General features: G+C 45.0%; 1 protein-coding gene across 15 annotated transcripts in view; it reads right to left on the bottom strand.

Moving 5' to 3' along the window:
- TIAM2 (TIAM Rac1 associated GEF 2) overlaps nucleotides 1-27,860 on the bottom strand; it is a 323,817-nt gene that overhangs the window by 38,414 nt on the left and 257,543 nt on the right. For 14 of the 15 annotated variants that reach the window (XR_013555828.2, XR_013555829.2, XM_078447496.2 and 11 more), the window contains 3 exons: nucleotides 26,850-26,942; nucleotides 25,442-25,705; nucleotides 1,505-1,608 (listed from right to left, as the gene is read on the bottom strand). Coding sequence is in view for 13 of the 15 variants with exons in the window: in XM_078447496.2 (XP_078303622.2) it covers nucleotides 1,505-1,608; nucleotides 25,442-25,705; nucleotides 26,850-26,942 (461 nt within the window). In the remaining 2 variants the exon portion in view is untranslated. Of the gene's footprint in view, nucleotides 1-1,504; nucleotides 1,609-25,441; nucleotides 25,706-26,849; nucleotides 26,943-27,860 lie in introns of those variants that run through there. The other variant, XM_060616980.3, reaches the window with a different exon arrangement.

Raw genomic sequence — 27,860 nt, 5'->3', positions numbered from 1 at the left:
CATGTCAATTGGACCATTTCTGAAAGGAGGTCTATGAACAACTGAAAACGTAGGAGGGGTGCCTGGGTGGCTCGGCCGGTTAAGCATCCGACTCTTGATTTCTACTCAGGTCATGATCCCAGGGTTGTGAGACTGAGCCTCAGCATACAGCCTACTTAAGGTTCTGTCTCTCCCTCTTCCTCTGCTCCTCCCCTGTGCACACGTGCGCGCTCTCTCTCTCTCTCTCTCTCTCTCTCTCTCACACACACACACACACACAAATGTAGGAAAGGCATGGAATATGACAAGTGTCAGCGAGGATACAGAGAAATTAGAACCCTCATGCATGGTGCCCGTCAGTGTCATGGAAAATGGTGCAGCCCTGAAGAACACAGGTGGGCTGTTCCTCAAAAGGCTAAACAGAATGACCAGGCGACCTAGCAATTCCACTCCTGGATGTATATCCAAAAGAACTGAAAACAAGGATTCAGACAGATATTTGTATACCAATCTTCACTGCAGCATTATTCATAAGAGTCAAACAGTGGAAACAAGCCACATGTTTGCCAACAGATGAACAAATACACAAAATGCAGCATTTACGACAATGGAATATAATTCAGCCTTCAAAAGAAGTGAAATTCTGACACCTGGTACAACATGATGAACTTGAAAACATGCTAAGTGAAATAAACCAGACACAAAAGGACAAATAATGTATGGTCACACTCATACAAGGGACTTAGAACAGGCAAATGATGCAGGAAATGAAATCGAGGCAACGTGGGGTCAGTGTTGGCGGTGGGGGGTGTGGAAGCTGTGAATGGGAGATATGGTCTAATGGGTGCAGAGTTTCTGTTTGGCCTGATGCGAAAGTTCTGAAATGGGTAATGGTAATGGCTGCCCCATATTGTGACCTTATGTAAGTAACACCACTGCAGTGTGCACTGAAAAATGGTTAAAATAAGGGTATTTGGGTGGCCCAGTTGGTTAAGCATCCATCCAACTTCAGCTCAGGTCATGATCTCATAGTTGATCAGTTCAAGCCCCACATCGGGCTCCATGCTGACAGCTCAGAGCCTGGAGCCTGCTTGAGATTCTGTGTCTCCCTCTCTCTCTGCCCCTCTCCCATTCTCTCTCTCTCTCTCTCTCTCAAAAATAAACATTAAAAATGGTTAAAATACAAAAGTTTATGCTTATATATATATTTTACCACAACAAAGTGACAACATTACAAAAATAATTTATCTTTGGCCAAAAAAAAAAAAAAAAGTAGGAAAGAAATGAGACTCATTAAACATGACTTTCAGAAAGCCTGAGCTTAGTTTCCTTTGTCAGTCTGTCCTAACGTACTTCACTTCGAATAAATAAGGAAACTATTTCCCTTAAGGCAAAAACAGATGTTTGTTTCAGGTGGTGGACCTAGGGATCGGATAACCCTATGTTGTTTCCCCACCTCAGGTGGAGGTGGGAATTCACCCTTGTCGGCCGGGTCCCTCTCTTAAGATTTGGGACAGCATCTTACCCCGAACGTCTGCCCCGTTTTCTCCCCGTGGGGAACCTGGGCCAGGGCACCATCAGTCTGACTCCTTTTCAGGCCAGTTGTGATGTCAGGGACGTTGCTGAAATCTGCATAGAAAGTGACAAAACACACATAAAAGTGAGTTGGCCCTTTGCAGAGAATAATAACGGCTGGTGTAAGGGTTCAGATAAACAAAGAGATGAAAGGAAAAACAACCAACAGCCTAGCAGGCAGCACACAGCCGTGAGCCTTAACGACACAAGCTGGTCTTCTGAAACGGACCTGGGCTGTCACTAACGAAGCAGCAACATCTCCTGCCACTTTCAGTCAAAGGTGACCAATGACCAATCAAAACAGTGACTTAGGGGCACCCGGGTGACCTTGTCAGTTGAGCATCCGACTTCGGTTCAGGTCGTGATCCTGCCGTTCGTGAGTTCGAGCCGTGCATCGGGCTCAATGCTGTCAGCACAGAGCCTGCTTCGGATCCTGTCCTGCTCTCTCTGCCCCTCCCCAATATGCTCTCTCAAAAATAAAGAAACATTAAAAAAAAAAAAACAGTGACTTAAATGCCTTGTCACTCTGCCTATTTCTGTGTAAACAGTACTTCACTAAGCTCTGACCTTGAGTAATTTATTTGGACCAAAAATCAAACACCAGTGATCATTGTTGGTACTTCCCTATTTTTTGGCAAAGTGAGGGCAAAATCACCAGGATTATCTTGGGAAACCAATGATACAGTATCACAGACTCTTATTACACCCCAAAACTTGCTCATTTGAAAGCTTAATTCTTCTTTTTCTGACATCAATTACAATTTTATCCTGAATTGAAAGTCCCATAAGGAACAGCAAAACTTTGTTAACTTCCAGAGTAATGATTAGGAATATCAAAGGTAAGGAGAGCTTGCACTTTGCCAACCTACAGCCATACACACCTGCCAAGCCCAATTCTTTCCAATGGCTCTCAAATTAACAAATTTAAGAAGGACAGAGAGACTAGTCTTTGTCAAAATAGAACACAGGTTTCCATTCTAACTCTTGTATTTGGTAGATTGTCCCCTCAAACAGGTGAAGCCAGATGGTTTCTGATCCCAGCTACAACAAGATGTCACTGATCTTAAACCTGTCTGAGGTGATCTAGGCTGACCAGGCATAGATAGATGTTGACAAAGAAACCATCCGGCACGATGGGAGTCAGGACACTCGTCTCTAGGAGATCTTTAGAAGCTATGGGAGCCCTAGAAAATTGGCGAAACTCATGCATAGGAATGCTGGTCCATGATCCATGCTGATATAACCAGCCAGTACACAGGCACTTGCTTCTAAGACAAGAGGAGACCTAAAGAAAATATCTGAACGGTCTACAGAATTCTGGAGCTCTAATTTCTTCTTCCTTTTACCTCTTCCAAAATTCGAACCCTACCCAGAAAAGAACCAGATAGCTCAAGTCACACTTATTTTTGGAGTCAGTTAGCCTGGCTAAGGCAGTGCTGATCACAGATGCAGGAGACATCCCTGGGAAAATTTCAGGCAGCAGTGACAGGTGGGGATGCTCGGGTTTGTTCCTTCCAGCCCCCTAACACCACACCGCAGAGGCAGTCCAGGCACCAGCAGGCGGACTGCATGGGAAGCAAGATTGGTCCCTGAGCCAAAAGGAGCCCAAAGTTCCTCCCTCACTGCCTCATTATGCTGCTGTGTGCACCTGTGTTTAAGGGAGACCAACCGACAAGAACCACAAAAAACAGCCAGTGTTCCTGGTGTATTTAGCACAAACGTACCTTTTCATCCATCCGTTCAACATTCCCTTTTTGAGCACTTCCTGTTTCCCAGGCACTGTGCTAGGTGCTAGGGATACAAAAATGAAGGAGATGCGATCACTATGCTTAAGGTGAGCTTCCAGCCCTGGAGGAGGTGATGCGTTACACGTGATATGAGGAAAGTCCACACGGTGGGGACAGTCAGGAAGTTAATTCTGCAAAAGACCCTGAAAGATTTAATAGCAAAGGAAACTCTGCGTAAGCAGAGTCTTTAAATCTTGGAGGTATCTATTTGTCCTTAAGGCTGATCATGACCAGTGAGCAGTGGGGAGAGAGGGTTCCAGGAGCAGGAGGCAGCTGAGTAAAGGCAAATCACAGGAAGAGCCTAGCACCGTGTGGAAATGTGTTGAGCGTGACTGCAGTGGAGAAGGGGGGAGGGTGCCCTGTGACAGAGGGGTTGACAGAGGGCAAGCCTTTGGGAGAAAAACCGTCAGAAAGTCACAGCCACACTACAGGTACGAGGTAGAAAGACCCAAATGAACTCAATATTCAATAGAGGAAGAGCAAAGAAAGGAAGCGGACACAGAAATCTGAGCAGGTAGACCCCACGGGTGTCCTCTTTGCTGCCTGTTTCATATAAGGAGATCTGGAAAGGAGAGAGCGCAGGACCTGGTTTTATGCCTCAGGTGACAGGATGGACGGGCAACAGGAAGGGTAGGAGTAGAACTCATGAGCTTAGCTGTGGCAGCTCTGAGTCTGAGATGCATGTGGGCCGTCCAGCGGGAGACGGTCAGGAGTCCGGCCGTCCAGGAAAGTCCACGTGGGAATGTGGGTCTGGAGTCATCAGGTGGTAGCCGGCAGTGAAGCTACGGGCAGAGCGAGGCATGAAGGAGACCAAGGAGAGAACCCCAGTAAGGCCAATCAGAGCGTGTGGGGGAAAAGAGGCCCTCAGAGGACACACCTCTCTTCATTCAGAAATAACAGAGGAGCGTAAGGAGACTAAGAAGGAGCAACGTGACAGAAGCCATACGGTGTAATAGCACCTTAGCTAGGCAAGAGGATCGGGTCGCCATTACTGCTGCCTTTACCTCGTAAATAAGGAGTGTCAGCATCTCCAAAGAGTTGTATCAAGCACAAGAATGAGGACAAAATCAAGACGTTTATTCATGATGAAGAGGTCTACAGCACCTGCTACGTAGCAGGTATGTCCTAAGTGCTGGGGGTACAAAGATGAAGGAGACCTCGAGTGCCCCGAAGATCTCAGACGTGGCACGGGCATAAGGAGCCTGGAGGAGCCAGATGGATGCTGGGGAAAATGACACGGCTGGTGTCAAAAGTGGGTGTCAAGTGAATCCTGAGTCATCTGTTCAACATATTCACCAAACTTCAGAACTGAAACGCTGAACACTCCTGAAGCTTTGCACCTCTCACAAAGGCAAAACGGTTACCTGGGAACAGAACACCGGCTACCCTTTCTGAGGTCAAAACTCCGCCCACCTCAGGAAACAAGGCTTTGCTGTGCATCGGTGAGGCTCCCCTATCACCCTTGGTCCCCTTTAACCTCAGAGAGCCACTGGGAACATCTTAGATCCTCTGTGAGGCACGAGCACAGACAGACTGGATCTCGGGAACCAACTCCCACTGAGGCTGGCCCCGGGGATCTGAGCGGTGGAAGCAGTTCTGGACGGCTCCTGAGTAAGACAGGAAGCCTCAGAGCTGTTACACCACCCAAATTTCACAGAGGCGGGATGGTATCCGGGCAGAAATCGAGTCTCTGCAGTGACCGACTCCTGTCCCTACCCACTGGCAACGCACTGATGCTGTCCCGGACACAAGGCACAGGGGAAACCAAGCTGGAGGGCCCACAGGTTCGGACCCCAGCTCGGGGAGCCTCAAGTTTCGCCAAGACCTGTATCCCCATAAAAACTAGTGTGCCCTTGGTGTTCGAGAGGAGAAATGAGAACAAAGTAATAAGCCTTGGGAGAAGAGCAGGCCGGGCTCTTCAAAAAAGAAAAAACAAAAAAAGTGCAGGCCAGTAAAATGCGAATGCTTACTTACAAAGCTGTTTTAAACAGGCGCCGCACTGACATCCTGTCCTAGGTGCCAAGTGCCTACGTGTAGCCCACTTATAGTCCGCCCACGTCCTGAGCACCAGCTGCCAAAGTGAGTAAATATATCCTTCCCGTCCCAACCGGAAAACTGGCCTCTCACCTTGGGACAGCCTCCTGGTGTGGCTGTACTCGCCAGGACACGTGTTAGGGCACTTTTCCCCTAAAACAGTAGGCCCGTGCCTCCCGCCCCGCTCATGCTCAGCACACTCCAATTCGGAAGTTCAGACCTGCTCCGGAAATCTCGGGCAGCCAAGATGATTATAAATGATGAAGAATAGCAAAATCATAAATTCAGGTCAAGATCTCTCTTTGTATCTGGTAAATACACCCTATCTCTCTCATCTTATTCGTCGTGGAAATTAACGATTTGGGCTGAGGGCAGGCCACGTGACACATCTAACATGCAACACGACGGACGGGGCCTTCGACATGGCGGGTGCGTGACAGAGCTGCAACCACCCGAGCCATACGTTTAGACCTGCTCGTTCCATTTAGGTCCTCCCTCATCGGATGGCTGCTGAGCTCTGCACACCCCCCTGGGTACCAGGTACTACGTCAGGTGCCGTGCGTGAGACCAGCCTCAGACATCTCCCTCCTCCAAAAACAAACATATCTCAAGAGTGACGACACACGAGGCAGGCTCTCCTGGAAGGTGACCGACCGTCCCCGCCCTCCCGTTCCCTATGGACAACCAAGGAAACGTAAGGGTCCAGGTGGGAGACATCTAATAACCCAGTGTCTTCCTGTCCTGTGTGGCAGCAGAGACCCTGCTGGTACCACTGTCAGCCAAGCAGCTGGGAATCCCAAGCCCTTTACAACTACAGAGCCAAAACTGTGTTCAAGAATCATCCTGGGGATCAACTTAAAAACAGAAATGTCAGGAAACGCTAATGTTAAGGTTGCCTTGCCCACACAGCTGGTAGTGTGAATTCAAATCCAATGTAACCCAGCTAATAGGCAGGAGAGCGGGCTTTGCCGTTTATTTCCCCCATGGCCACAGGAAGCGCCAGGCCATACGGGTGCTGATGCGGCAGGCACGTGGAGTGGGAAGTCTGTGGGACTGGATGCCACTGGGAAGCCTGGGAAGGGCTCGGGCTCATGGCGGTGTCCCCGCCGGTCTCCCATCTGCCGCTACCGCTCAGGAACTCTCGCTGTGCTTGCTCAGCAGGCAGCCTGGACGTCTGGTTCACCGAGCCGGACCATCTCATAAACCTGGTCTTGCTGGCTGCCTGCTCCTCCTTACTCAACCAGGTGGAGCAAGGGAAGAGACAAGAAGTTGTTCCCAGTCCCAGGACAGCCACCCAGGTGGCAGAGCCACCAGGCAGCTTCTGCTGCGAGGAGGGCGGGCGAGGCACACTGCTCGCAGTAGCCAGGAGTAGCCTCCAGAAGACGGACAACTGGCCCCTGGGAAAGAATGATCCAGAACCCCCCATGGCAAAGGCTGGGAATGCCACTTGCGTTCTAACAAACAGCCACTATTTGAGACACTGAGCTAAAATCGCAAGATGATAGCAAACCCCGAGGCTCCAAACAAGAAACCAGAATGTTTTCGCCTGTGAGCTACAATCAGACCTTTTGGATAAACTGATGGAGGTAGTCCTACCATCAGGGAACATGCTTCTGGTTTGTGGGCTAAGAATTCGTTAGAAGTACACTGAAAGAAGAGGCAACGGGAATGGAAATCATTTTTAAACGATGCTTTCTCGTGCTTTGAAGCACGCACTGTCATGCAGCTTCTCAGTTATCACATCCAAAGCCCCTCTTTCAATACTATCCTGAAATAACAACATTCATACATAATATAATCTACCTCAACAGGCAGTTTCACAAAAAGCAATATCATGCCCTAATGGTAACACAAGGAGGAAAAAAAAAATGGAAAGGAATTTGCCATTTTTAAAAATGTGTGTTTCCATATGAAAATGCTTGGTTGCAACCACTCTAGAAGCCTGTCCAGCATCCGCACTGCAAAGAATCACAGTATCTCAGCTTCATCACAGACCCAAGCCAGTGCAGTGCGCCTTGGTAGATTCAAATGCATAAGAGGTGCTGCCATCAGTGATCGGATTTTCCAAATCGATCAAAGCTTTTGGCCAAGCTCTGACCAAATAAAGGACAAACTTCCCTTGGTTTACTGGTCTGCTGCATGTCTAGAAATTTCCAAGTAGCCTACAGATGTGGGGAAATAAATACTTTGCGTTCATTTGTAAAATGAAGCCAGTTCTTGGCTCAGCTAATTACACAAGTATTTCACCTACACGAATATCCCGGGGAAAAATTCTGCAGTGTGAGAAATTCACTCGAACATGCAGGACATCCAGCAACCAGGCCCCCCGACCACTAAATGCTATGTTCCTTCCATTCATTAGGAAAACCAAAACGAATCCCTAAACTTCCAAAATGTCACTGATGGGCAGTGCGCCCGCCCCTGCCGAGAACCATCTCTGCTTCTCCCTGTTGCCAGGTCTATAACCTCATCTCTGTGAAGGTCCGTGACATCAGAGGAGGCAAAATGCACCACAGGCACGCAGCTGAGAGCAGGTGCAATGGTAATATTAGCTCCCTTGCTTCCTGAAGAAAAATGAAATATGCTAAATAAGGCAATTAAAAAGACAGTACCATGTTCAGATAAATAATGTGGCATATTTAACTGGGACTCTCATCTTAGGCTCAAAAATGTTTCAGTTGATGAATCATTAACTCGTAGCCCCGCCCCCCCCGAGGTGGAAACAATAGAAAGATAATATTCTATGAAGATGACTGAAAAAAAATCTAGAAAATAATATCAAAGAATTTACAAGTAAATAATAAATGGTTTTATTACGTTTCTAACTACATTATCCCCAGTGGCATTACAGTTGTACATCTTTGACTTTTAATAATTTTACACCCACTTACGTTCAGAGAACATAGTTTGTGGGATTTATGTTCTTAATCTACTCAATCTATTCAATTTCTGTTTAATTTCTCAGAATTTCTACCACGTAAGTCCACAAATGAACAGCTTGTAGAAAATCTATAAATTTTAGACCTGAAGAGAATCTTAGAAATTATCCAACTGAACTCCTTCACCTTATGGATGTTGTGTTTTCTCCAAGCTTCACCCACTGTTGTAAAATTCTGCGTTAGTGCCCACAACACACAGTTTCTCACAGAGCCAGGAGCACACTGGACACTGAGTTTCTTTGCACAGAAAAGCTTAAAATCTCTCAACTTTTAAGGTTGAATGTGCAGACCTTGTATGGCATTATTTTTAATTAACTCAGACTTCCCTAAATTTTACGCATGCTTTTACTTAAAACGCAGTGACTCATGACACTCTGCATTAACGGCGTGTGCTGTACTCCGTCATCTAGGCAAATACGGCTCATCATCGGTCAGTGAAACAGAATGAAAATAAAACCATTTAATTGAAAGAGACGGACTCTTTATTCAACGAGAGAAAACAACTCTGAGTTGACTGCATTCCAAGGCCAGTCAAGGCCTCCTGCACCATTAACAAAGACATCACCAGCGACACTATGTACTTCTGATGCAGACAAAAATTGATCAACTTTTCTGAAGATATCTGGGACTCTACATTTCATTATTGTTACTATTCCTGTGTCAAGAAAAAAAAGCATCTGTCTGAATGTCACTGTTAAGCTGGCAAAGAAGTAAATTCTATCACAGCACAAATAGCATGCCAAAAAATGTAAATTTCATAAACCTTCCAAATCCATTTCACTTGAGGTCACATTCCAATTGGTGATGTTCCTGACAATGCAAGGTCTCTGGTGATCGACAGAGAGAAGTAAATACTGGCAGGAAATGTTTCTTAATAGGAGGCTGCCCTGATTCGAGTCAATTATCTTATGATAACTACCCCCAACACCTGAAAGAACCTTTAAAGGAACAGGAAAATGGCAGCTGTTTTCAGGGCAGGAATGGGTTGCAGGCCACCACCAGGCCAAATAATGGAGCAGAGCCTTCTGAGAAGGGGCAAGAAGGGAAGTAGGTATACCCACATTCTCATTTTCTAGGCAGGCTATGGTTGTGACAGAGGCATGCATGCAACCCAAAGTAAGAAGGCAAAGGGCCTCGCATCGTACCTTATCAGGGTCCCTAATGAAAACCAGTCAATGGTAAGAGGGATCTCCAGCTTAGGTTTCAGTTCTACAAGAAACTGGTATCCGCCAGAGCTAGGAAGACCCCCAGATGCCACACTTAATCACACCACAAATACACACCACTGTATTTCAGACACTTAAGAATTTGAATAAAGTAGAATTTAAGTTCAAAACCCTTCCAAACTACTTAGGTGTACTTAAGGCCCCTGAAAGGAAACTTCTAACAAGAGTATGCCCACGATTCTATTAGGGGATGTGCTACAGGAGAAAGAAAACCTGAGGAACACCTTCCAGGAAGGGCTATTGCCCGGTGGGACTGCGAGAGGGTAAAACAGAGTACCACTCAGCCATAAAGGGGAATCCATGACTGACTCATGCTACAACATGGCCGAACCTAGAAAACGTCATGCTAAATGAAAGCAGTCAGGTACAACAGGCCACATGGCACACGACTCCACTTACGTGAAGTAGCCGAAACAGGCACATCCACAGAAAGAGAATAGATTAGTGGCTGTCAGGGGCTGGGGGGAGGGGCGGTGGGGGTGACTGCTGATGGGTCCACGGTATCTTCTGGAGATGACAAAAATATTCTGGAATTAGTGGTGATGGCTGCGCAACTCCATGAATATACTGAAAACTACTGATGTGTACACTTTAAAGGTGAATTTTTTGTACGTACTTTTTTTTTTTTTAAAAGAAGGTAAGACTGTTAATGTGGATTTTACAGGAGAGAAATTGGAGTTCAAGTCCACTGTGTGAGTGCCAAGGAACTACACAAAATATACAATCACTTTACTGAAAGGGTCACAAAAATCAGTGTGAATTATTAAAAAAGACATTAAGAATGATGACAGTGAAACTATTACCGAACAAGTGACCTTCCCCTGAAGTGAGAAGCACCAAACACAAGGCAGTCTGCTCCAAATCGCCATCCCAGCCTTCAGATAAGAATACAGATAATACAGGGGCGCCTGGGTGGCTCAGTTGGTTGAGCGTCCGACTTCGGCTCGGGTCATGATCTCGCGGTCTGTGGGTTCAAGCCCCGCGTCAGGCTCTGTGCTGACCACTTAGAGCCTGGAGCCTGTTTCGGATTCTGTGTCTCCCTCTCTCTCTGACTCTCCCCCGTTCATGCTCTGTCTTTCTCTGTATCAAAAATAAATAAACGTTAAAAAAAAAATTAAAAAAGAAAAGAATACAGATAATACAGAGGGTCATTACCAATTCGGTTAACACCTGGATTTGTTTTACTGCAGCACATGTTATCACAGGTTTCAGTCTCCGTAGGTATGTTAATAGACAAATATTTAAAAGGAGGGGTGCCTGGGTGGCTCAGGTCATGATCTCACAGTTTGAGTTCAAGTCCTGTGTCGGGCTCTGGGCTGACAGCTTGGAGCCTGGAGCCTGCTTCAGATTCTGTGTCTCCCTCTCTCTCTGCCCCCTCCCCCACTCATACTCTGTTTCTCAAAAATGAACAAACGTTAAAAAAACTTAAGGAAAAAAAAGGAGTTAAAAGCCTTTCCCCTACCTAGACGGAGAAACACGAAGATACACTTCTCTCCCTACCACTGATCATGACCTTGTCCAAGTTACCAGCAGTTTAATGTGTCTCTGTGCCTTGATTTACCCAGCTGTGAAAGTAAAATGGTAATAACACATCTCTGCTCCATCAGGGTGATGTAAGGGGTAATTAATGCTTTTAAACTTCATTGGGATCTTTAGATTCAAGTCAGCCTATCATTACGAACCCTTAACAAACACCTTCTCCGGGGCACTCAAAACCTGATGCTATTTAAAGAGGTGATGAGGTTTGTTGCGAAACCAAAATGGAATGCTTGATCAATTACTTTGCTTTTTTCACTTCTCAAGCTTTTGTCAGAAATGCACATTCCCATGTCATTTCAATTGGTGCTTTACGCCTATTAAATAACTGAGTTTCTGAGAAAAACAACACAAAATAAAACACTAAATTGTTTTGTTTGATCCTTCATTTTAAGAGTTGAGGGAACTGGAGTTAGAGTAACCCACCCAAGGTCAAGCCCAAGGTTGGAGCTACAATCCAGATCCCCTCGCTGCAGATCCAATCTTGCAGACATGTTACTACCCCCATATTCATCTTAAAACACATCTCACTATCCACATGGACCTACAGTGGTGACACAGACTGTTCCCTCTTAGTTGTGGTTTGGGTTTATCTGCCAAAAGGATCGTATGTCAAGGGTACCAATCAGCCCCTGGAAGTTACAGAGCAGCACAGACCAGGGTGGAAGCCATTCTTCTGAGATAAGCAGTCAAACTCGTTGCAGCTGGGGCATATGGTTCAGTGAACGGCATCATGGGCCATCCCAGAGCCCCTCAGACATGTGTGCAGATGAGCAGAGACTTGAACTCTGAGAAAGTCCCAGCACACCTCCCTTGCAGTCAAATTTGTAAGGAGGAAAACTGGGAGGCTTCGAGGAATGCTCCAGGATTCTTTTTATCCCCCAGAACCCACTCTCAGGAACACCTCCTTTACTTCACATTAAGAGACTCCTACGAACCTTACTTTCACTTAATAGATATTTGAGGGACACACCTGCTGTTCCCAAGAACCGTGCTGGCTTCCATGTCTTAAGAATCTTGGTATTCGTCAAGGTCTCTGTTTCTCAAGGGATTTTCAAGCTAGTAGATAAATTACATTAAGTACACAGTGATACTGCAAGGCAATAAGTCATAACTGCCATATCAGAAATACCAAGTTCAAAAGAGGAAGAGTCCGCAATCCCCCAAGGTGACGTGTGGGCAGCCCCCTACTTCTCACAGAATACAATCCCAAAAGCGTGAAGACTGAGTTTGTGGGTTCTGTGAAGACTTGTATTCCCAGAGATCTTAACAAATTGTAACATGTCTGTTCATAGTCACCTGCCACATACCTTAATCTTCTGCTTCCCCAGTGAACACATACTGGCCTACTGGAGATTAAAGGACATCCGTGTGGCACTATGGGCTCCCTGGCTGGGGCACACCTGATGACTGGCATTTCTGGGGCACAGGTATTAAGCTTATGAAACCTAGGCTTCTTATCAGCATTTTTCAGCCTTTTCCCCGTTTCTGTAACATCTGAATGACACAATTCAACAGACATTCAAATAACGTTGCTAACACTACTATGCAAAAGTGCTTCCACTTCACAGAAGTGTGACAGGGTCATTTACCAACTGAAACACTAAAGTCAGAATTAAATTCCCCGATGACAATCTAGGAGTAATTAGCGTTGGGAAGGTAAACGTAAAAAAGCTGAAAACAGCCATGTTTAGAAGCTTCTCAGTGCTTCCCTGGAAATTCCAGATTCTATAGGAAGCCCATTGAGAGATTTGGGAGGAAGGAGCATTCTGCACACTGTTCTACGCGGTCCCGCGTCTGCCCGCTCTCCAGGGGTGGCTGGTCAGGCCTCCGCACAAAGGACACAAAATAATTCTTCTAACAATTTCTCGTGTTTCTTTCCAAGTAACTTTTCCCAGAGCTACTCACAAGTCATAAAATTGGATAATGTGAACTTGGTCATATTTTCTCTTAACGTGTTAAAAGACGTCATGGGGATGAACAATTTATAAACAGATAATCAGAGCTGAGAACCGTAGGATCAGAAATAAATTTATAAGATGTAACCAATCACAACCCAACTGGGTCAGAGGAAAAGAATTTGCTGCACTATTTCAAACTTCATCGTTTTCTCTTATAAAGGAACATGTTTTTGCCCCTATACTATGCCTGAAAACCTTTAAAGTAGGCAAGATGTCATTCAAATCTCCTCCCCCCTTCCCCTTATGTTGCTAGTTTTGATGAATTTTGTGGAATTTTATATATGACCTTTCAGTATAAGTCATTTTAAAGCCATTTTGGAAGCAGGTGGAATATTCACTATAAACACAGAGACTTAACACAAGGTGTTCCAAAGTAAAGTCCTGGTCTTCCCCCAAAACCACTCTATCGACAGCTTCCCCATCTTGGGTGATGGCAACTCCTTGCTAACAGTCGCTCAAGGTCAAACCTGGGAGTCACCCTTGCTTCCTCTCCTTCCTGGACACCCCACACCCAATCTCTGAGCAAGTTCTGTTGTCTGTACCTCCACTGCCGCCACTGTGAGCAAGGGCTCCATCATGTCCCACCTGGATCGCTACAAAAGCCTCAACCCACCCTTGGCCTCAGACAGCCTGTTCTCAATAGTCAGTGATCCTTTTAAAATCCTGGTCAGATGATGCCACGCGTCTGCTCAAAACACGGACAGCCCCTCCTATTCTTCAGACTCTGAACTGGGCAAGTCCTCCCTGATCCTGCCTCACATGTCCTCTTGGGCCTCACCTCCCCAGTCCCCTTTCTCTTACCCAGGGACGCTGGGCTATTTGCCTTAAACATGCCACCTACATCCCCATCCTGGGGCACCTGTGGTTGTTCCTCCACCTGGAAAGCTTTGCTTCCAGATGCCCCCAAGGCTCCATCCGTCACCTCCAAGCCTGTTCCAATGCCTCCGTCTCACCGACAACGACCGGTGCCCTATTTACAACTGCAACCTGCCCCCATCTCTACTCCTGGTCCCGCCTCCCCTGATCTATTTGTTTTCCATCACACTTATCACCTGTTCGTACACGATATCATCTACTTACGTTTACTGCTTATATCCATTTCCACACACTGAAATATAAGCTCCGTGTGCTCAAGGAGTTTTTACCTGTTGTGTTCACTGCTGTATCTCCAGCACTTCTAAAACAGCGCCTGACACAGAACAGGCAGCCACCAAATTTATTTGTTCAATGAATAAATTAAAGCAAAGTTAAAAAAAGAGACCCCAGGTTTCTCCACTTGGCCTCGGACACTCTCATGAGTAAGGAGTACTCACCGCGGTAGGGGGTAGAAAACGGCAAGTCTCACATCATGGACAACTTTTGTGTTTGAATTCAGGATCAAAATTAAAATCAAGCATCATGGTTCATTTGCCAACTTCATGGAAAAATGTTTTTTCAAAGTCAAATTCTTTCCGCCACAAACTCGGCCTCCTGAACAAAGCCATGATTCCCTTCTTAGCTATGAGGTGTATTTTCTGCACTTTAAACCACATTTTAAGGTATAATGTTAAGTATTAGCATCTTGTTGAAAAATCAGTATTGGAAATGCAAGACCTTCGAGGGTTTTGTTTTGTTTTCTTTTATTTTGTTTGTTTTATTTTTGAGAGAGAGAAAGACAGACCACGAGCAGGGGAGGGGCAGAAAAAGACGGAGACACAGAATCCCAAGCAGGCTCCAGGCTCTGAGCTGTCAGCACAGAGCCTGATGCGGGGCTCGAACTCTGAACCGCGAGATCATGACCTGAGCCGAAGTCGGACACTTAACCAACCGAGCCACCCAGGCGCCCCATTTTTTAAAAATTTTTTAAAGCTTAAAGTCCTGTAATTCCTATATCCTTGATTCATTCATTCCTATGATTGAGCAAAATATTTATTGAGTGGCTCCTCTTACGTGTCTGGTGACTTACTAGTGATAAAATACAAAAGACCCTGTGCTGAGGAAGGACAATGACCCCTGCCAACCTAAGTGGAGGGAAGCCCGGGGACTGTCTCGCCACCACAGTGCCCCCCACTCCTCAACCCCATCCCAGCCTGGCCCACACCTGTATCATTTCTCAGCTGGACCATCAGCAGCTTCAGTGCACCTGCCCTCCCCTCCCTCTGGCTCCTCGTCACCAGGCCTTCCCTGCCTGGCACACAAGACCCTTTGTGACCTGGCCTTCCCCAGTCCTATCTTCTCCACCTCCCCCGTTCGTACGTTACTGTCCAAAAACCGTGAATGACTCCCGCATCTGCCACAGCCAGACCCTGACCCCCACCCTCTGCCACTTCTCTGTACCCAGAATGCACTGCTTTCTCCAGGTTTAACACAAATGAGACCCTCCCTCAGAAGTGGCCCTGAGAACCTAGAACATGAGTTACCGCTGCCCCTTATGTACACTAACAGCCCTTCTCAGAGTGTAGTCTGTAGACTCCTGGGGGTCACTGAGACCCTTGCAAATGGTCTGCAAGTTCAAGATGATTTTCATAAAAATGCCGTCACTTGCCTTTTTCTGAGGACATCTGCAATGGCAGCACAAGACAGTCATGGGTGGACCTTCTAGTGGCACAGCACGTGTCAGAGCAGCGGCAACAACCGTACTGGTCACCACTGACGCCGTTACCCCATGCTTACATCAGGGAACATGCCAGCGTCCATTAAGAATGTTCTGGAGTGCCCGGATGGCTAAGTCAGTTAAACGTTCGACTCCTGGTTTCAGTTCAGGTCATGATCTCACAGTTCGTGCCCCTCCCCTGCTTGCACTCTCTCTCTGCCTCAAAAATAAACAAACAAAAAATGTCCTCAATGAAGCAGAAAAAATGGCTGATCTTACTAAAACTCAACACTTGGGAACACGTTTGGGAAGTATCCATATGGCTCTCTGCCACGGCTGTTCCAAGAAAATGCACTCACGCCACTGGGTTGCAAGCTGAACAAGTTGTGTTTTTTGTTTTCTATAAAACTATGTTTACTCAAAAAAAATAACTGACAAAATATTTTCTTTAAAATGAACAAAGTGAGGGCACCTGAGTGGCTGAGTCAGTTAAATGTCCAACTCCTGATTTTGGCTCAGGTCATAATCTCATAGTTGTGAGATGGAGCCCCATGTGGAGTTCCACAATGAGCATGGAGTCTACTTAAGATCCTCTCTCTCCCTCTCTCTTTCTCTCTCTCTCTCTCCCCCCCACCCTGCCCCGCCTTTCCCCCACCTGCACACAAGTGCTCTCTCAATAAGTAAATAAATAAAATGAGGAGCACCTGGGTGGCTCAGTCGGTTAAGCATCTGACTTTGGCTCAGGTCATGATCTCACAATTTGTGGGTTCGGGCCGTGTCGGGCTCTGTGCTGACAGCTCAGAGCCTGGAGCCTGCTTTGGATTCTCTCTCTCTCTCTCTCTCTCTCTCTCTCTCTCTCAGCCCATCCCCCACTCACACCCTATGTCTCTTAAAAATGAATAAACATTAAAAAAATTGTTTTAAATAAATAAAATGAAAAAAAAAAAGAGCCTATCACTTCCAAGAAAAAACATGACTATTATAGATAGAACTCCAACTTTCTAGCAAAACTTCAAATCTGGGAAAACTTGTGTTTACCACTGTGACCTTGATAGCTTTCCAATACATCAAGGCTTTTCCACAGGAAACTGGTGGTGATATTAATGTGATTTTAATGTTGTACAGTGAAATGTCCATATTTGAAAGACCTAAATAACCTAATATTTTCCAAGTAGTTATTGCATGTTACAAAATCACATGATTAAAAGATCCATTCAAAGTGTAAAGCCAATGGATTTTAATAGGAGCAAGTAGAAAAGTCCACCATTTATGTTTCAGACCCCACAATGCAACTCACTTCGAAGGACTGACCACTTGTTGAGTTTTGGTGTAATATTAAAGAAGGATATCCACAATTATCTGAAAGATTATTAAAATACCTCTTTTGCAACTATGTATCTGTGTGGGACTGAATTTTCTTCATACCGCTTTCATGAAAACAAACACTGCAATAGGCTGAAACACAGAAGCTGACCTAAAAGCCAGCTGTCTTCTAGTGTCCGACACCCAGTGAAGAGACTGCAAAAATGTAAAACAAAACTATTCTTCTGATCTTTATTTTTTCTTTTTTGGTCTGGAGGCCAGTTCACTAAAAATATGCTCATCATGTTAATGTGAAGTAGATTCATTATTCTTACTTTAAAACAAATTTTAATAACTATTTTTTAAATGTCTAACATAATAAACATTGATAGACAAAATCTGCATAACAATAGCTCTTTGGGGTCCTTGACGATTTTCTAGAGTTGAGGACCTGAAGACCAACAAGTTTAGGAGCTGCAGGACTACAGCTATTATTCTGGCAGATTGTGATTGTGGTCTGTCGGCACATCCGCTCCTCCCCCACTGTAGCAGCCTCAGTAGGACTGTGGTTCTTTATTTTTGTACCTGCTCCATCAAACACAGTGCTTGACACTTTAACTCAAATTTATTATCTTACAGTTCTGGTGGTCAGAAGACTAAAATGGGCAGCTGGGCTGTATTCCATCTGGAGGCTCTAAGGAAGAATCTGTTCCCATGCCTCTGCTAATTCGAGAAGCTGCATGCATTATTTGGCTCCCAGGCCCACATCACTCTAATCTGCTTATGTCCTCACATCTCCAATTCTGACTCTCCAGCCTCTCTCTTTCACTGGGCCCATGCATATAATCCAGGATAATGTCCCCATCTCATGATCCTTAATTTAATCACATCTTTGAAGTTTCTTTTGCCACGTAACTTCTTTTGCTATATTCGCATAGCCATGTACGAAGATAATGTAATAAAACAGAGCAGAAAAATACCCCACCATATCCCCCAACATTTAAGCGTCTCCAGACCAGAATGAGAAAGAAACTAAGACCAACGGTTACCTCTGGGAGACAAAATGGGTGACTAAGGACAGAGTGGGAGAAGTTCATCTATGTTATTTAGTTAACAAACACTTATGTGGCCTTCACTGTGTGCCAGGCACAATCTAGTTCTTTCCAAAAATTAGCTCATGAATCCCATAAAGATCCTAGACTGTATTACAGTTGCAAAAACTAAGCACAGACCAATTAAGTGGCTTGTCCAACCAAGATCACACAGCTGGTAAGGGGGCAACCCTGGAACCAAGACTGAACCCAGGTCGTCTGCCTAGTGTCCATGCTCTTAACCACTTCCCTACACAGCTCGGACTGTGTAACCCTTCATACTGCTGGAATTTCGTACAAGGCACGTGTATTACCAATCCGAACAATTAGAGATACAGTCACAATATAGCTGTCTCCAAAAGTGAAAACTAAAAAGGAGATATCCCTACATGGTCCTTCCAGATGGTCTCAATTCCTGCACAAGGAAGAAGAAGGTCAGGAACACAATTCATCTTTAAGCCCAACGCAAAGCGCAAACACGGAAATGCAGACAGGCATCGTCTAGCCGTCAGTAGTCATCATATCCACAGGAACAGTCAGATCTTTTTCTTCTTTTACGTAACAGGCTATAGAGTTTCCTCTTTCCAACACCACCTAACGGCTTCCCAGAAGCACTATTGCATAGCACCCCGGCTCACTGCACGGGCACAGGAGACTATATTCGATCCAGTCATCCCAAACTCTCAAATGCCTATTAAAAGTGACATATCCCACAGAAATTTCATACAGTGTTCTTTAGAGAAATTCTGTCAATTTTTACCTGAAAGAGGAATTTGTATTTAAGGTTAGCAGAGATAACCTAGGACTGGTTTTTAACTCACGCTGCTGGCAAACTTCACTTACCAGCTTCTCCCTCAGTCCCGAGATGGCCTCATCCTCCATGCTGCAGGGCATCTCCTAACCAGCACCCTCCCTACCACAAGCCAGCAGAGCATGGCTCCTCCCGCCACTCCCCTAACGACACCTGTGAGGACCATACCATTCCTGGCCACGGCTTCATGTGCTGAGGCACACTGTGGTTCTATAGGACACCTATGATAATTCATTTATTCAGTCTTTCCCCCTCTCCCCCCAAAAAACATTCATTTGAGTATTTATTTTGCAAGGGGCTTGTGGTCGTTAAAAACAATACTTTAAGACCCAAAGGAATGAAACCATAGTCATGGAATAATAAAGCAGATATGCAAGGGGCAGAGTACCTACCCAGAAGCGTTTCAAGCTGTGCATTAGTGGTCATAAAGTGACCAGACAAATCCTCTGCATTTTATACAAGGCAGGGGTAATTAATGCAATAGTCACCAGGTTTTTCAGACACAGGCCATGACATGTTATAAATTCCTGAAATTTAGGGTTTTCTACAATCCCCAAAAGACTTTCCAATTTTATTTCCTGCTCACACACTAGCGAGGTGACCTCTACAAACGGTCTGGGTCCCAGGTTGCATGCTGTACGTGAAATGTCCCCCGGACCCCACGCCACACACCTCCCAATTGGTAACTGTCCATCGGCAGTGCTCAGAGCAAATGCTAAGCTTTCTCTAATTTTGCATGCCTCTGTTTTGGACTCTTTGCTCAAAAGAAACAAAAACATCAGTGAGAATTCTACTTGAGCTGAACTTCTAACTCTTTATTGAAAATTTTCTTTTCTTAAACAGTGAATTATTATTCACAAGTGTTTTACTTTTCCCACTCAACTATAAGCTTCTTGAGGATAGAAAATAATGACTAATTCCTCTTTATGTACCTGCAACATTTAGCAGAGCGTTGTCTAGTTGTTAAATAAACAAGTGAATGGAGGACGAAGAAAAAGGGGACCATATTCCCCTACAACACTGTTTTATACAAGAATTAGTATCTAGGGACCACAGTTCCCTCCTCTGCTCAGAAATCCACATGCTCACTTCCACTGATGAAATGGAAAACGACCTTTGGCACCATTATAAGGAACAAAGATTTCTGATACCAAAGTTCTCTGTGTCCTGGTAAAAGTGGTATATTTCTCACTCATTTTTTTAAACAAAATTTTAATGCACCAGACATCTTTAGGAACTCCTAAGCTTTTACATCTGGGGATCTGGGGTGTCAGCCAGCCAGACTCAGTAACAGCAGTTTCACACACAAACAGAGCATTCCCTGGGCTAAGCGCTGTTCGTCATCCTATACCAGGCTATGGAAGCCCAAGTGCCCTCATCCTCATAAACAGGAAATTAGTGGGTTTGCCACATCAGAGCTGGCTCTGGAATTCCTCTGCTGGTGGAAAGCTGTAGAAGGGGCACGTTCAGTCCCAGGAGCAATTCCTTCCAAAGAGCAAATTTGCATCTAAGTGGCTTCTGGTAGTGTGACCTACACTACTCATACATCAATTTTAGAAAGAGACTGATTCAAAGCTGGGTGAGGAATTAAAAAAAAAAAAAAAAAAAAAGAACCTTAGGCTTCAACTACCTTCATCATCGGATAAGCACCGCTGGGCTGATATTGTCAAAGCGGGAGCAGGAAGACAGGTCTCTATTTGGCTCCTGTTAAATATACCTGGACCTTCACAGCACAGTGTTAATCGCTGTTTATGGACAGAGACCACGTTAATGCCACAACAAGCTTGGTGTTGACAGAAAGACTTTCTTCAGGAACTCTATGCCCAAGGAGACTCTCTTAAAAGCTGTTGGAATTTCTCAAAAGATGGTATACCCCAGAAAAGGATTTTCCACATAAACCACAAAAATGGCATTAACAGGAACCTGGTGTGATGAGGGCTGGCACACCGAACTCACTCAATGGCAGCCTTGTTGGCTCAAAACTAACACCAGCCTCTTTGGGGGATTCCGGTGGCAAAATTAACCTCTCTGTAATAAGTCTTTACAGAGGACTTTTCTGCTCAAAGTCAAACACAGCCTATATATACATTTCCTCTCTTTCCACTGTGGGTAAGCCAAAAAGAAATTCAAACCCTTAAAAGCAGGGATCAAATGGTCATCCATTCTAAGGAAACCAAGGAACTTAATGTTGAATGCTCATCAATTCTCGATGCGTTCCTCTCTACTCCACTCTTCACAGAGGATCACAGGAAGATCACAGCCAAGCCAGTGACTCTGCGAGGTTCTTTGCTTCTCGGTGTACTCAGCTGGCTGAACGGGCCAGTGTCTCCGGAGAGTGGGCTGCAGAACACTCGAGCTAACAAGTCAACTTGCCGCATCCTGAGCCACTTACGACAGCGGTGGTGGTTTGGGGAGCATAACCCTCATTGAGAGAACACCACACAAACACAGCAGCTATCATTTGCTGAGAACTTCACACATATTATCTCATTTCATCCCCAAACCCTTGGCACACAAGGGTTCGAGAAAAGGTAGGTCCTACCTCTCAGGTAGAGACCTGCCTCCTTTAGACTAATGGCCCCAGGGCAGTGTGAATGAGCCCACTTAACAAGGAAGCTCACGTACCCCAGACTTCCGAAGGAAGCGGACAGCCATTTTCCTCAACATCATACATACCAACGGGTCCTAAACACCAGTAGGATGCTTCTTTTCTAGAAAATCAAAGATGCTGAACAGCGAGCTACAATCACTGCCCTGGTTCCTCAGGATCTGCTACTATGGTCAGCACTTTTCTTCAGTCAGGTACGTGAAGAATAAAGGGTTTTGTTTTGTTTGCTCTAACCTGATCAAGAGACTAAAGCTAAAAAAGATAAATTTCTGGATACCTAAGCAAACCAAAAGCAGACCAAAAGCCCTAAACTCAATGTGGCTTGTCCCCAGGGCCTCACACATTTTGAACACCCAATATGGGGTCAGTAAACATTCCTCACGGAAAGTCAAGATAGGACCAAAACAACAGCTCACCAACTTCTTCTGATATTCTTACGCTTCTAAACAACAACAACAAAGACAGGTCTTCCCTTCCAGAGCACCAGCTGGGTTTTGGGTTTTTTTTTTTTTTTTTTTTTTTGATATTTTGTTTGTTTGTTTCTTTTAATTAACAGGTAGAGGAAAACAAAATGGGAAAATCTTCCTTCTTTTCAAGTATTGGACTGCCTTCAGGTAATGCCAAGGGAACATGAAACTGGGGGAAAGGCAGACTCTGAGATGCCCACTCCTAACTATAACTCAAAATTATATAAAAATTGCTTATCAAAGTCATTTAAGTTGTTTCCTTTGTGTAATTTTTAATTTTTTTTTTAGCAAGAAAATGGGACTACCTTTTTCTAATTCGATGGCCAAAGGACAACAGGGTAATTTTATTTACTTTTTTTTAACGTTTATTTATTTTTGAGACAGAGAGAGACAGAGCATGAACGGGGGAGGGACAGAGAGAGAGGGAGACACAGAATCGGAAGCAGGCTCCAGGCTCTGAGCCATCAGCCCAGAGCCCGACGCGGGGCTCGAACTCATGGACCGCAAGATGGTGACCTGAGCTGAAGTCAGACGCTTAACCAACTGAGCCACCCAGGCGCCCCTAGGGTAATTTTAAATAAAACATGAAGCTACATAGGAGAGGGAAGAGGAGACTCCATGTTTGGAATTCCTGCCACGTAAGGAGCCGGGCTAGACACACACAGATGTGGACTCCCTCATGGTAACCCATTCGGCTGAGGGGTGAAAGCTCGTCTTCCAGATAGATGATAAATCAAGGTTCAATGTCTTCAGTACGGGCTCCCCCGGAAGCAGAGTCCAAGCCAAGGGCAGGGGTTTACAAGTTCATTTGGAAGGTGATCCCAAGAGGCCCAAGTGAGGGAAACAGGGAAGGTGAGACCAGAGGGGAGAAATCCCATAAAAGGTGTGCAAATGAGGTTGCTACATGCAAGTGGGGCTCAATTCCTCAGGGACCACCTGAAGAACTGGTCCGCACCTCAGGACTGTCCCCACGGTGGGTAAGGAAGCCAGCGCGTCTGGCTACCCACCTGCGCCCACGGTCGCACAACCGGCAAGCGCAGCCAGGACTCGAATCCAGGTCTGACTCAGAGGCTGCGTGCCTGCCACCACCCCATCCCACCTCCCACTTCACAAATGCAGGCTCCCGAGTATAACCACGATACAGTGCACAAATGAGGGACTCGGTCTTTTCCTCTTCCAATTCCCCACCCCGCACCTACCCCTTAGTTTCTTTCTCCCCATCCTTAAACACACACAGATTTCCTTTTGAGATGCCCACTCACAGGCATCTTCTTTCTTTATAAGCTACACAACTACTTCAAAAAAGTAAATAGGGGCGCCTGGGTGGCTCGGTCGGTTAAGCGTCCAACTCTTGGCTTCAGCTCAGATCATCTCTCGGTTTCGTGAGTTCCAGCCCCACACAGGGCTCTGCCCTGGCAGCACGGAGCCTGCTTGGGATTCTCTCTCTCCCTCTCTTTCTGCCCCTCCCCACTCACACTGACTCTCTCAAAATAAATAGACTTAAAAAAAAAAAGAAGAAAATGAAGAAGGCAAATAAATTCGCCAAGTGTTTGGGGAAGCAGCCCATTATGGCTGTTCTGTTTCCAACATAAACATGTTATTGTGGAACAGTAAGGGACAGAGACAGCAAAAGCCCAGGCACAGGGAGGTGGCGGGATCCTGGGGAGGACAATTCAGCCCCGCTGGACACACAGTCTCCCAGGAAACCAGGGAGGGGTCAGGGGGCTCTCCCCGGATGGCAGGAGAGCACCGTCTTGGGACGGACCAGCAGATGGACGTACTGCGGCTGTGGAGGGACCTGGAAGAAGACCAGCTGTGGAGAAGCACGACCAGACTGACCAGCTGAGCCACGTGTATACACAGACACCGGTATCCCTTAGGGAAGTTAGAAAGGCTTCGAGCGTTAGAATGGCTCCCTGGGATAAATAATACAACGGCTTTCTGACCTAGGACCTCTTTGTACTGTTTCTGCACAAAACAAACAAATGGGGTAATAAATAAGTTTAGCTGACCTGCTTGATCATTACTATTTAAAAAAAAAAAAAAAAAGTAAATTTGCCACTTACGCTGCTTTCTATAGAAATTTATTCTTACAGTACCAGAAGAGCTACAGACTCTGCAATGATTTCTTATTATGATAAAATACATAGAGATATAACAGGCAGTGAACGTATCCCTTAAGAATAATGAATCCAATGAACGGACATAGGCATGTGTTATACGGAACACTCAGGCCTGTAACAGAGCCCGGGGTCACTGAGTGATGGCCCTAATATAACCAAGTAATTAATTAGCTCCATCATGATTTTTGCTTTATGACACCCGTTTTTGTATGCCAAGAGTCAATTTAATGGCATTTTAAATTGGAGTACAGTCCCAAGAGAGGAGGAGAAAGCACTCTACACCTTATTGAATCACAAATCTTACATCTGATTTTTTTAGTTCCAAAAATGACCCAATAAACTTGCTTTATAATTAAATCTGAACAACTCCTCTTTTTGTGTTTTTCATTCATTTCTGGTAATCATGCAGAGATGTCAGTCGGAAATCTGTTATCACCGCAATTAAGAATAAAAACTCCCTTGTGTGCACATAACAATAAAGACCCTATGCTCAGTCTTGTGTGGGGGCTTGACCAGCTTCCCCCAGGAATACAAAGACAAACTACAGGTTTTCAGTATTAGCTGGAGCCTCTGACTTACTTGCCTGCAACATATGAAGTACACATGAATAATAAGCTCAGAAATCCACACCTTCAGATTAATTCCTCATATGGAAATTTTACCTTTAGAAAAATAAGCTGGCATACAGCTTTTCATTTTTAAGCGTTGGCAAAATTTTAAAATTTATGGCCTACATTAAAAGTTTGCAGTTTAGGGGCACCTGGGTGGCTCAGTCAGTTAAGCGTCTGACTTCCACTTAGGTCACGATCTCGCTGTTCGTGGGTTCGAGCCCCGCATCAGGCTATGTGCCGACAGCTCGGATTCTGTGTTTCAGATTCTGTGTCTCCCTCTCTCTCTGCCCTTCCCCTGCTCAGGCTCGCTCTCTCTCTCTCAAAAGTAAACATTAAAAAAAAAATTTAACCTTTAAAAAAAAAAAGTTTGCAGTTTACTGAGAAAACAGTACTTAACAAAAGAGACAGAGAATTAAATCGTATCAACTCTTCTAAGAACCTAAGAGATTGCTGCAGAATGTTTTTGCCTTAGAGTCAACTGAATAGAAAATCAACTTTGGCATTTATGTTGGCTTTTGTTTATCTGCAATCACAGAGCAATTACAATACAAAACACTGTGGGTGATTTTTAAAGGTTCTGCGATTTTAAAGAATATTATTTTGTGCAGAAATTTGTTTTCTTTTTCGTGAAAGTGTTCCAATTTCTACAATGCATGGAATTTTTATTAAATCTACTTGGTTGGCATCTGTGCCCCCCTAACAAGTGACAAAACACTCTTCGAACAGCCTAAATAACCTAAGTTTGCAAGCAAAATTACAGCTTCAAAATATCAACTGTTGATAGCAGCAATGAAGAAAGGGAGAGGAACAGAGCCTTACCATTGGTTGTATTCTTTTTAAAGTTATTCAGGAATTCCTCCAGAAGCTGGGACTGGTTTGGAGGGGGCAGCAGACTCTTCTGGTCCTTTGAGAACAAGTCGCTGTCTGACCGGGAAGAACACAAGTTTCCTTTTGTGTCTGGCGGCCGGGCAATGAGAGTGAGCCCCACGCTCTTCTCAGAAAACAGGGTCTCCATCTGCTTAAGGTCCAGATCAGACACAGCTTCCCCATTTAAGGTCATGATTTCGTTGCCCTTTCTCAACCCTGAGAACAAGCAAGAGGAAACAGAGGGAGAAAAAAAAGAGATGACTGGAAGAGATATTTTAACATGAAGGAGGAGGACGGCTACGAGCTCAAGCCATGTGTCCGTAGGGACCGTTCCGCTGAGGTCTTCAAACAAAGTGCTGACGAGTACAGCATGTGGATGCCACTGATAACAGATTTCAGCCCACTCAAGACTGGGGTTGGAAGGAACGGTTTTGTGGGGGCGCCTGGGTGGCTCAGTCAGTTAAGCGTCACCTCGGCTCAGGTCATGATCTCGTGATTTGTGAGTTCGAGCCCCACATTGGGCTCTGCAATGACAGCACAGAGCCTGCTTGGGATTCTCTCTCTCCTCCCTTCTCTCTGCCCCTCCACCCTCCCTTCTCAAAAATAAACAAACATTTAAAAAAAAAAAAAAAAAGGAGGAAGAGGAACAGTTTTGGGTTTTCTGGGGGCAGGGGTTAAGTAAGCTTTACACCGAATGTGGCGCTTGAACTCACAACCCCAAGATGAAGAGTTGCATGCTCTACCGAACGAGCCAGCCAGGAAAGCTCTTTGTTCCTCTACCTGATGTTAAATGCCCTGTGAAATAACACTTGTTTTCTTCCACTTTCTTTCTCCAAGTGTCTGTACACATGCATGTGTCTGTGTGTGTGCGTGTGTGTGCATGTGTGTGTGCATGTGTGTATACATATATATGTTGTCTCTGTATATGTACGTAGTCTCTTTCAAAACACACCCCCCACACACAAATACTCTATGCACATATATATGCATATGCATTTTTTTTTAATTTTTAAAAATGTTTTATTCACTTTTGAATGTGACAGTGTGAGCGGAGGAGGGGCAGAGGGGGGGGAACAGAAGATCTGAAATGGGCTCTGTGCTGCCAGCAGTGAGCCTGATGCAGGGCTCGAACTCACAAACCGTGAGATCGTGACCTGAGTCGATGTTGGACGCTCAACCGACTAAGTCACCCAGGTGCCCTACGCATATGCTTTTTCAATTAAACTATTAAGTTTACTTTATTTTTAATTCTAGAACAAACCATTTTCTGACAAAACTGTAAGAAGAAAATTTCCCTAGGCAGACTGCATTCCACAGTTTTGAACTAAGAGAGAACAGAGACACCGCGTGCCATGCGGACCTTCTCCATATGCCAAGCCGTCAGGGAGAACGTCACTTATAAATATTCGGCTGAGATGCTGATGCTCGTCCACCTGCGCTGTCACTGCAAACCCTAGGAGTGAAAAGAAGAGAAAAAAACAAGTCTAAATTCAGCACACTAATTAATTTCTCCAACTCAATCAGCAGTATTCCCCTGGACATCTATTCTCACAAGTACACAGTGTCAAGAAAGTCAAATCACAAGTAATTTGAAAACACAGATTATCTAGCAGGGGCAGGAAAAGGGGAATGTGTCAGATCTAAAGGTTTAATATGAGCGCACAACCCTATTCAAAAGCGGAGACAATCTACCCACGTGTAGAGCAGCATTATCTGCAATAGCCGAAAGGTGAAAACAAGCCAACCATCTCCCACCAGATGAATGGAAAACAAAACGCAGTGTAGACATACAGAGGAATTATTCACTCATAAGAAGGAAAGAGATTCCACTGCACGCTGTAACAGGGCCACACCTGGAGGGCGTTATGCTCTGTGAAATAAGCTGGTCACAAAAGAACAAATACTGTAGGTTTCCACTTAATATAATGTACTCAGGGCAAATTCATACAGACAGAAAGCAGAATGGTGGGGGGCAGGGGCCGGGGGAGGAGGAATGGGGAGTGATTGTTTAACAGGTACAGAGTTCCAGTTTTGCAAGATGAAAATAGCTCTGAACATGGACGATGTTAATGGCTGCACAACAATGTGAATGTATTTAATGTCACTGAATGGTCATTTTTAACCGTGCTTAATGGTTACAGTGGTAAACTCTGTTATGTGTATTTCACCACATTTTTTAAAAAATTTTCTAGAAGTTGAAACCAGAGGATATTCTTACTGAAATAAATAAAATTCGAATACAAAATGTTTGTTAAGAAACAACTCTATATGGGGTTAGGCATTTTAAGTAGGTAAAAAACCACTTGGATGGATACCATACGTGCCCTAAATGTGACCACATGCAAAAACCCAGGTGAGACAGCTCCTCCTC

Source organism: Panthera onca, chromosome B2, assembly GCF_046562875.1.
Source record: "Panthera onca isolate mPanOnc1 chromosome B2, mPanOnc1 haplotype 2, whole genome shotgun sequence".
Taxonomy (NCBI): domain Eukaryota; kingdom Metazoa; phylum Chordata; class Mammalia; order Carnivora; family Felidae; genus Panthera; species Panthera onca.
Note: the sequence above shows the minus strand (reverse complement) of the source record. Positions and strands in the feature narration are given on the sequence as shown.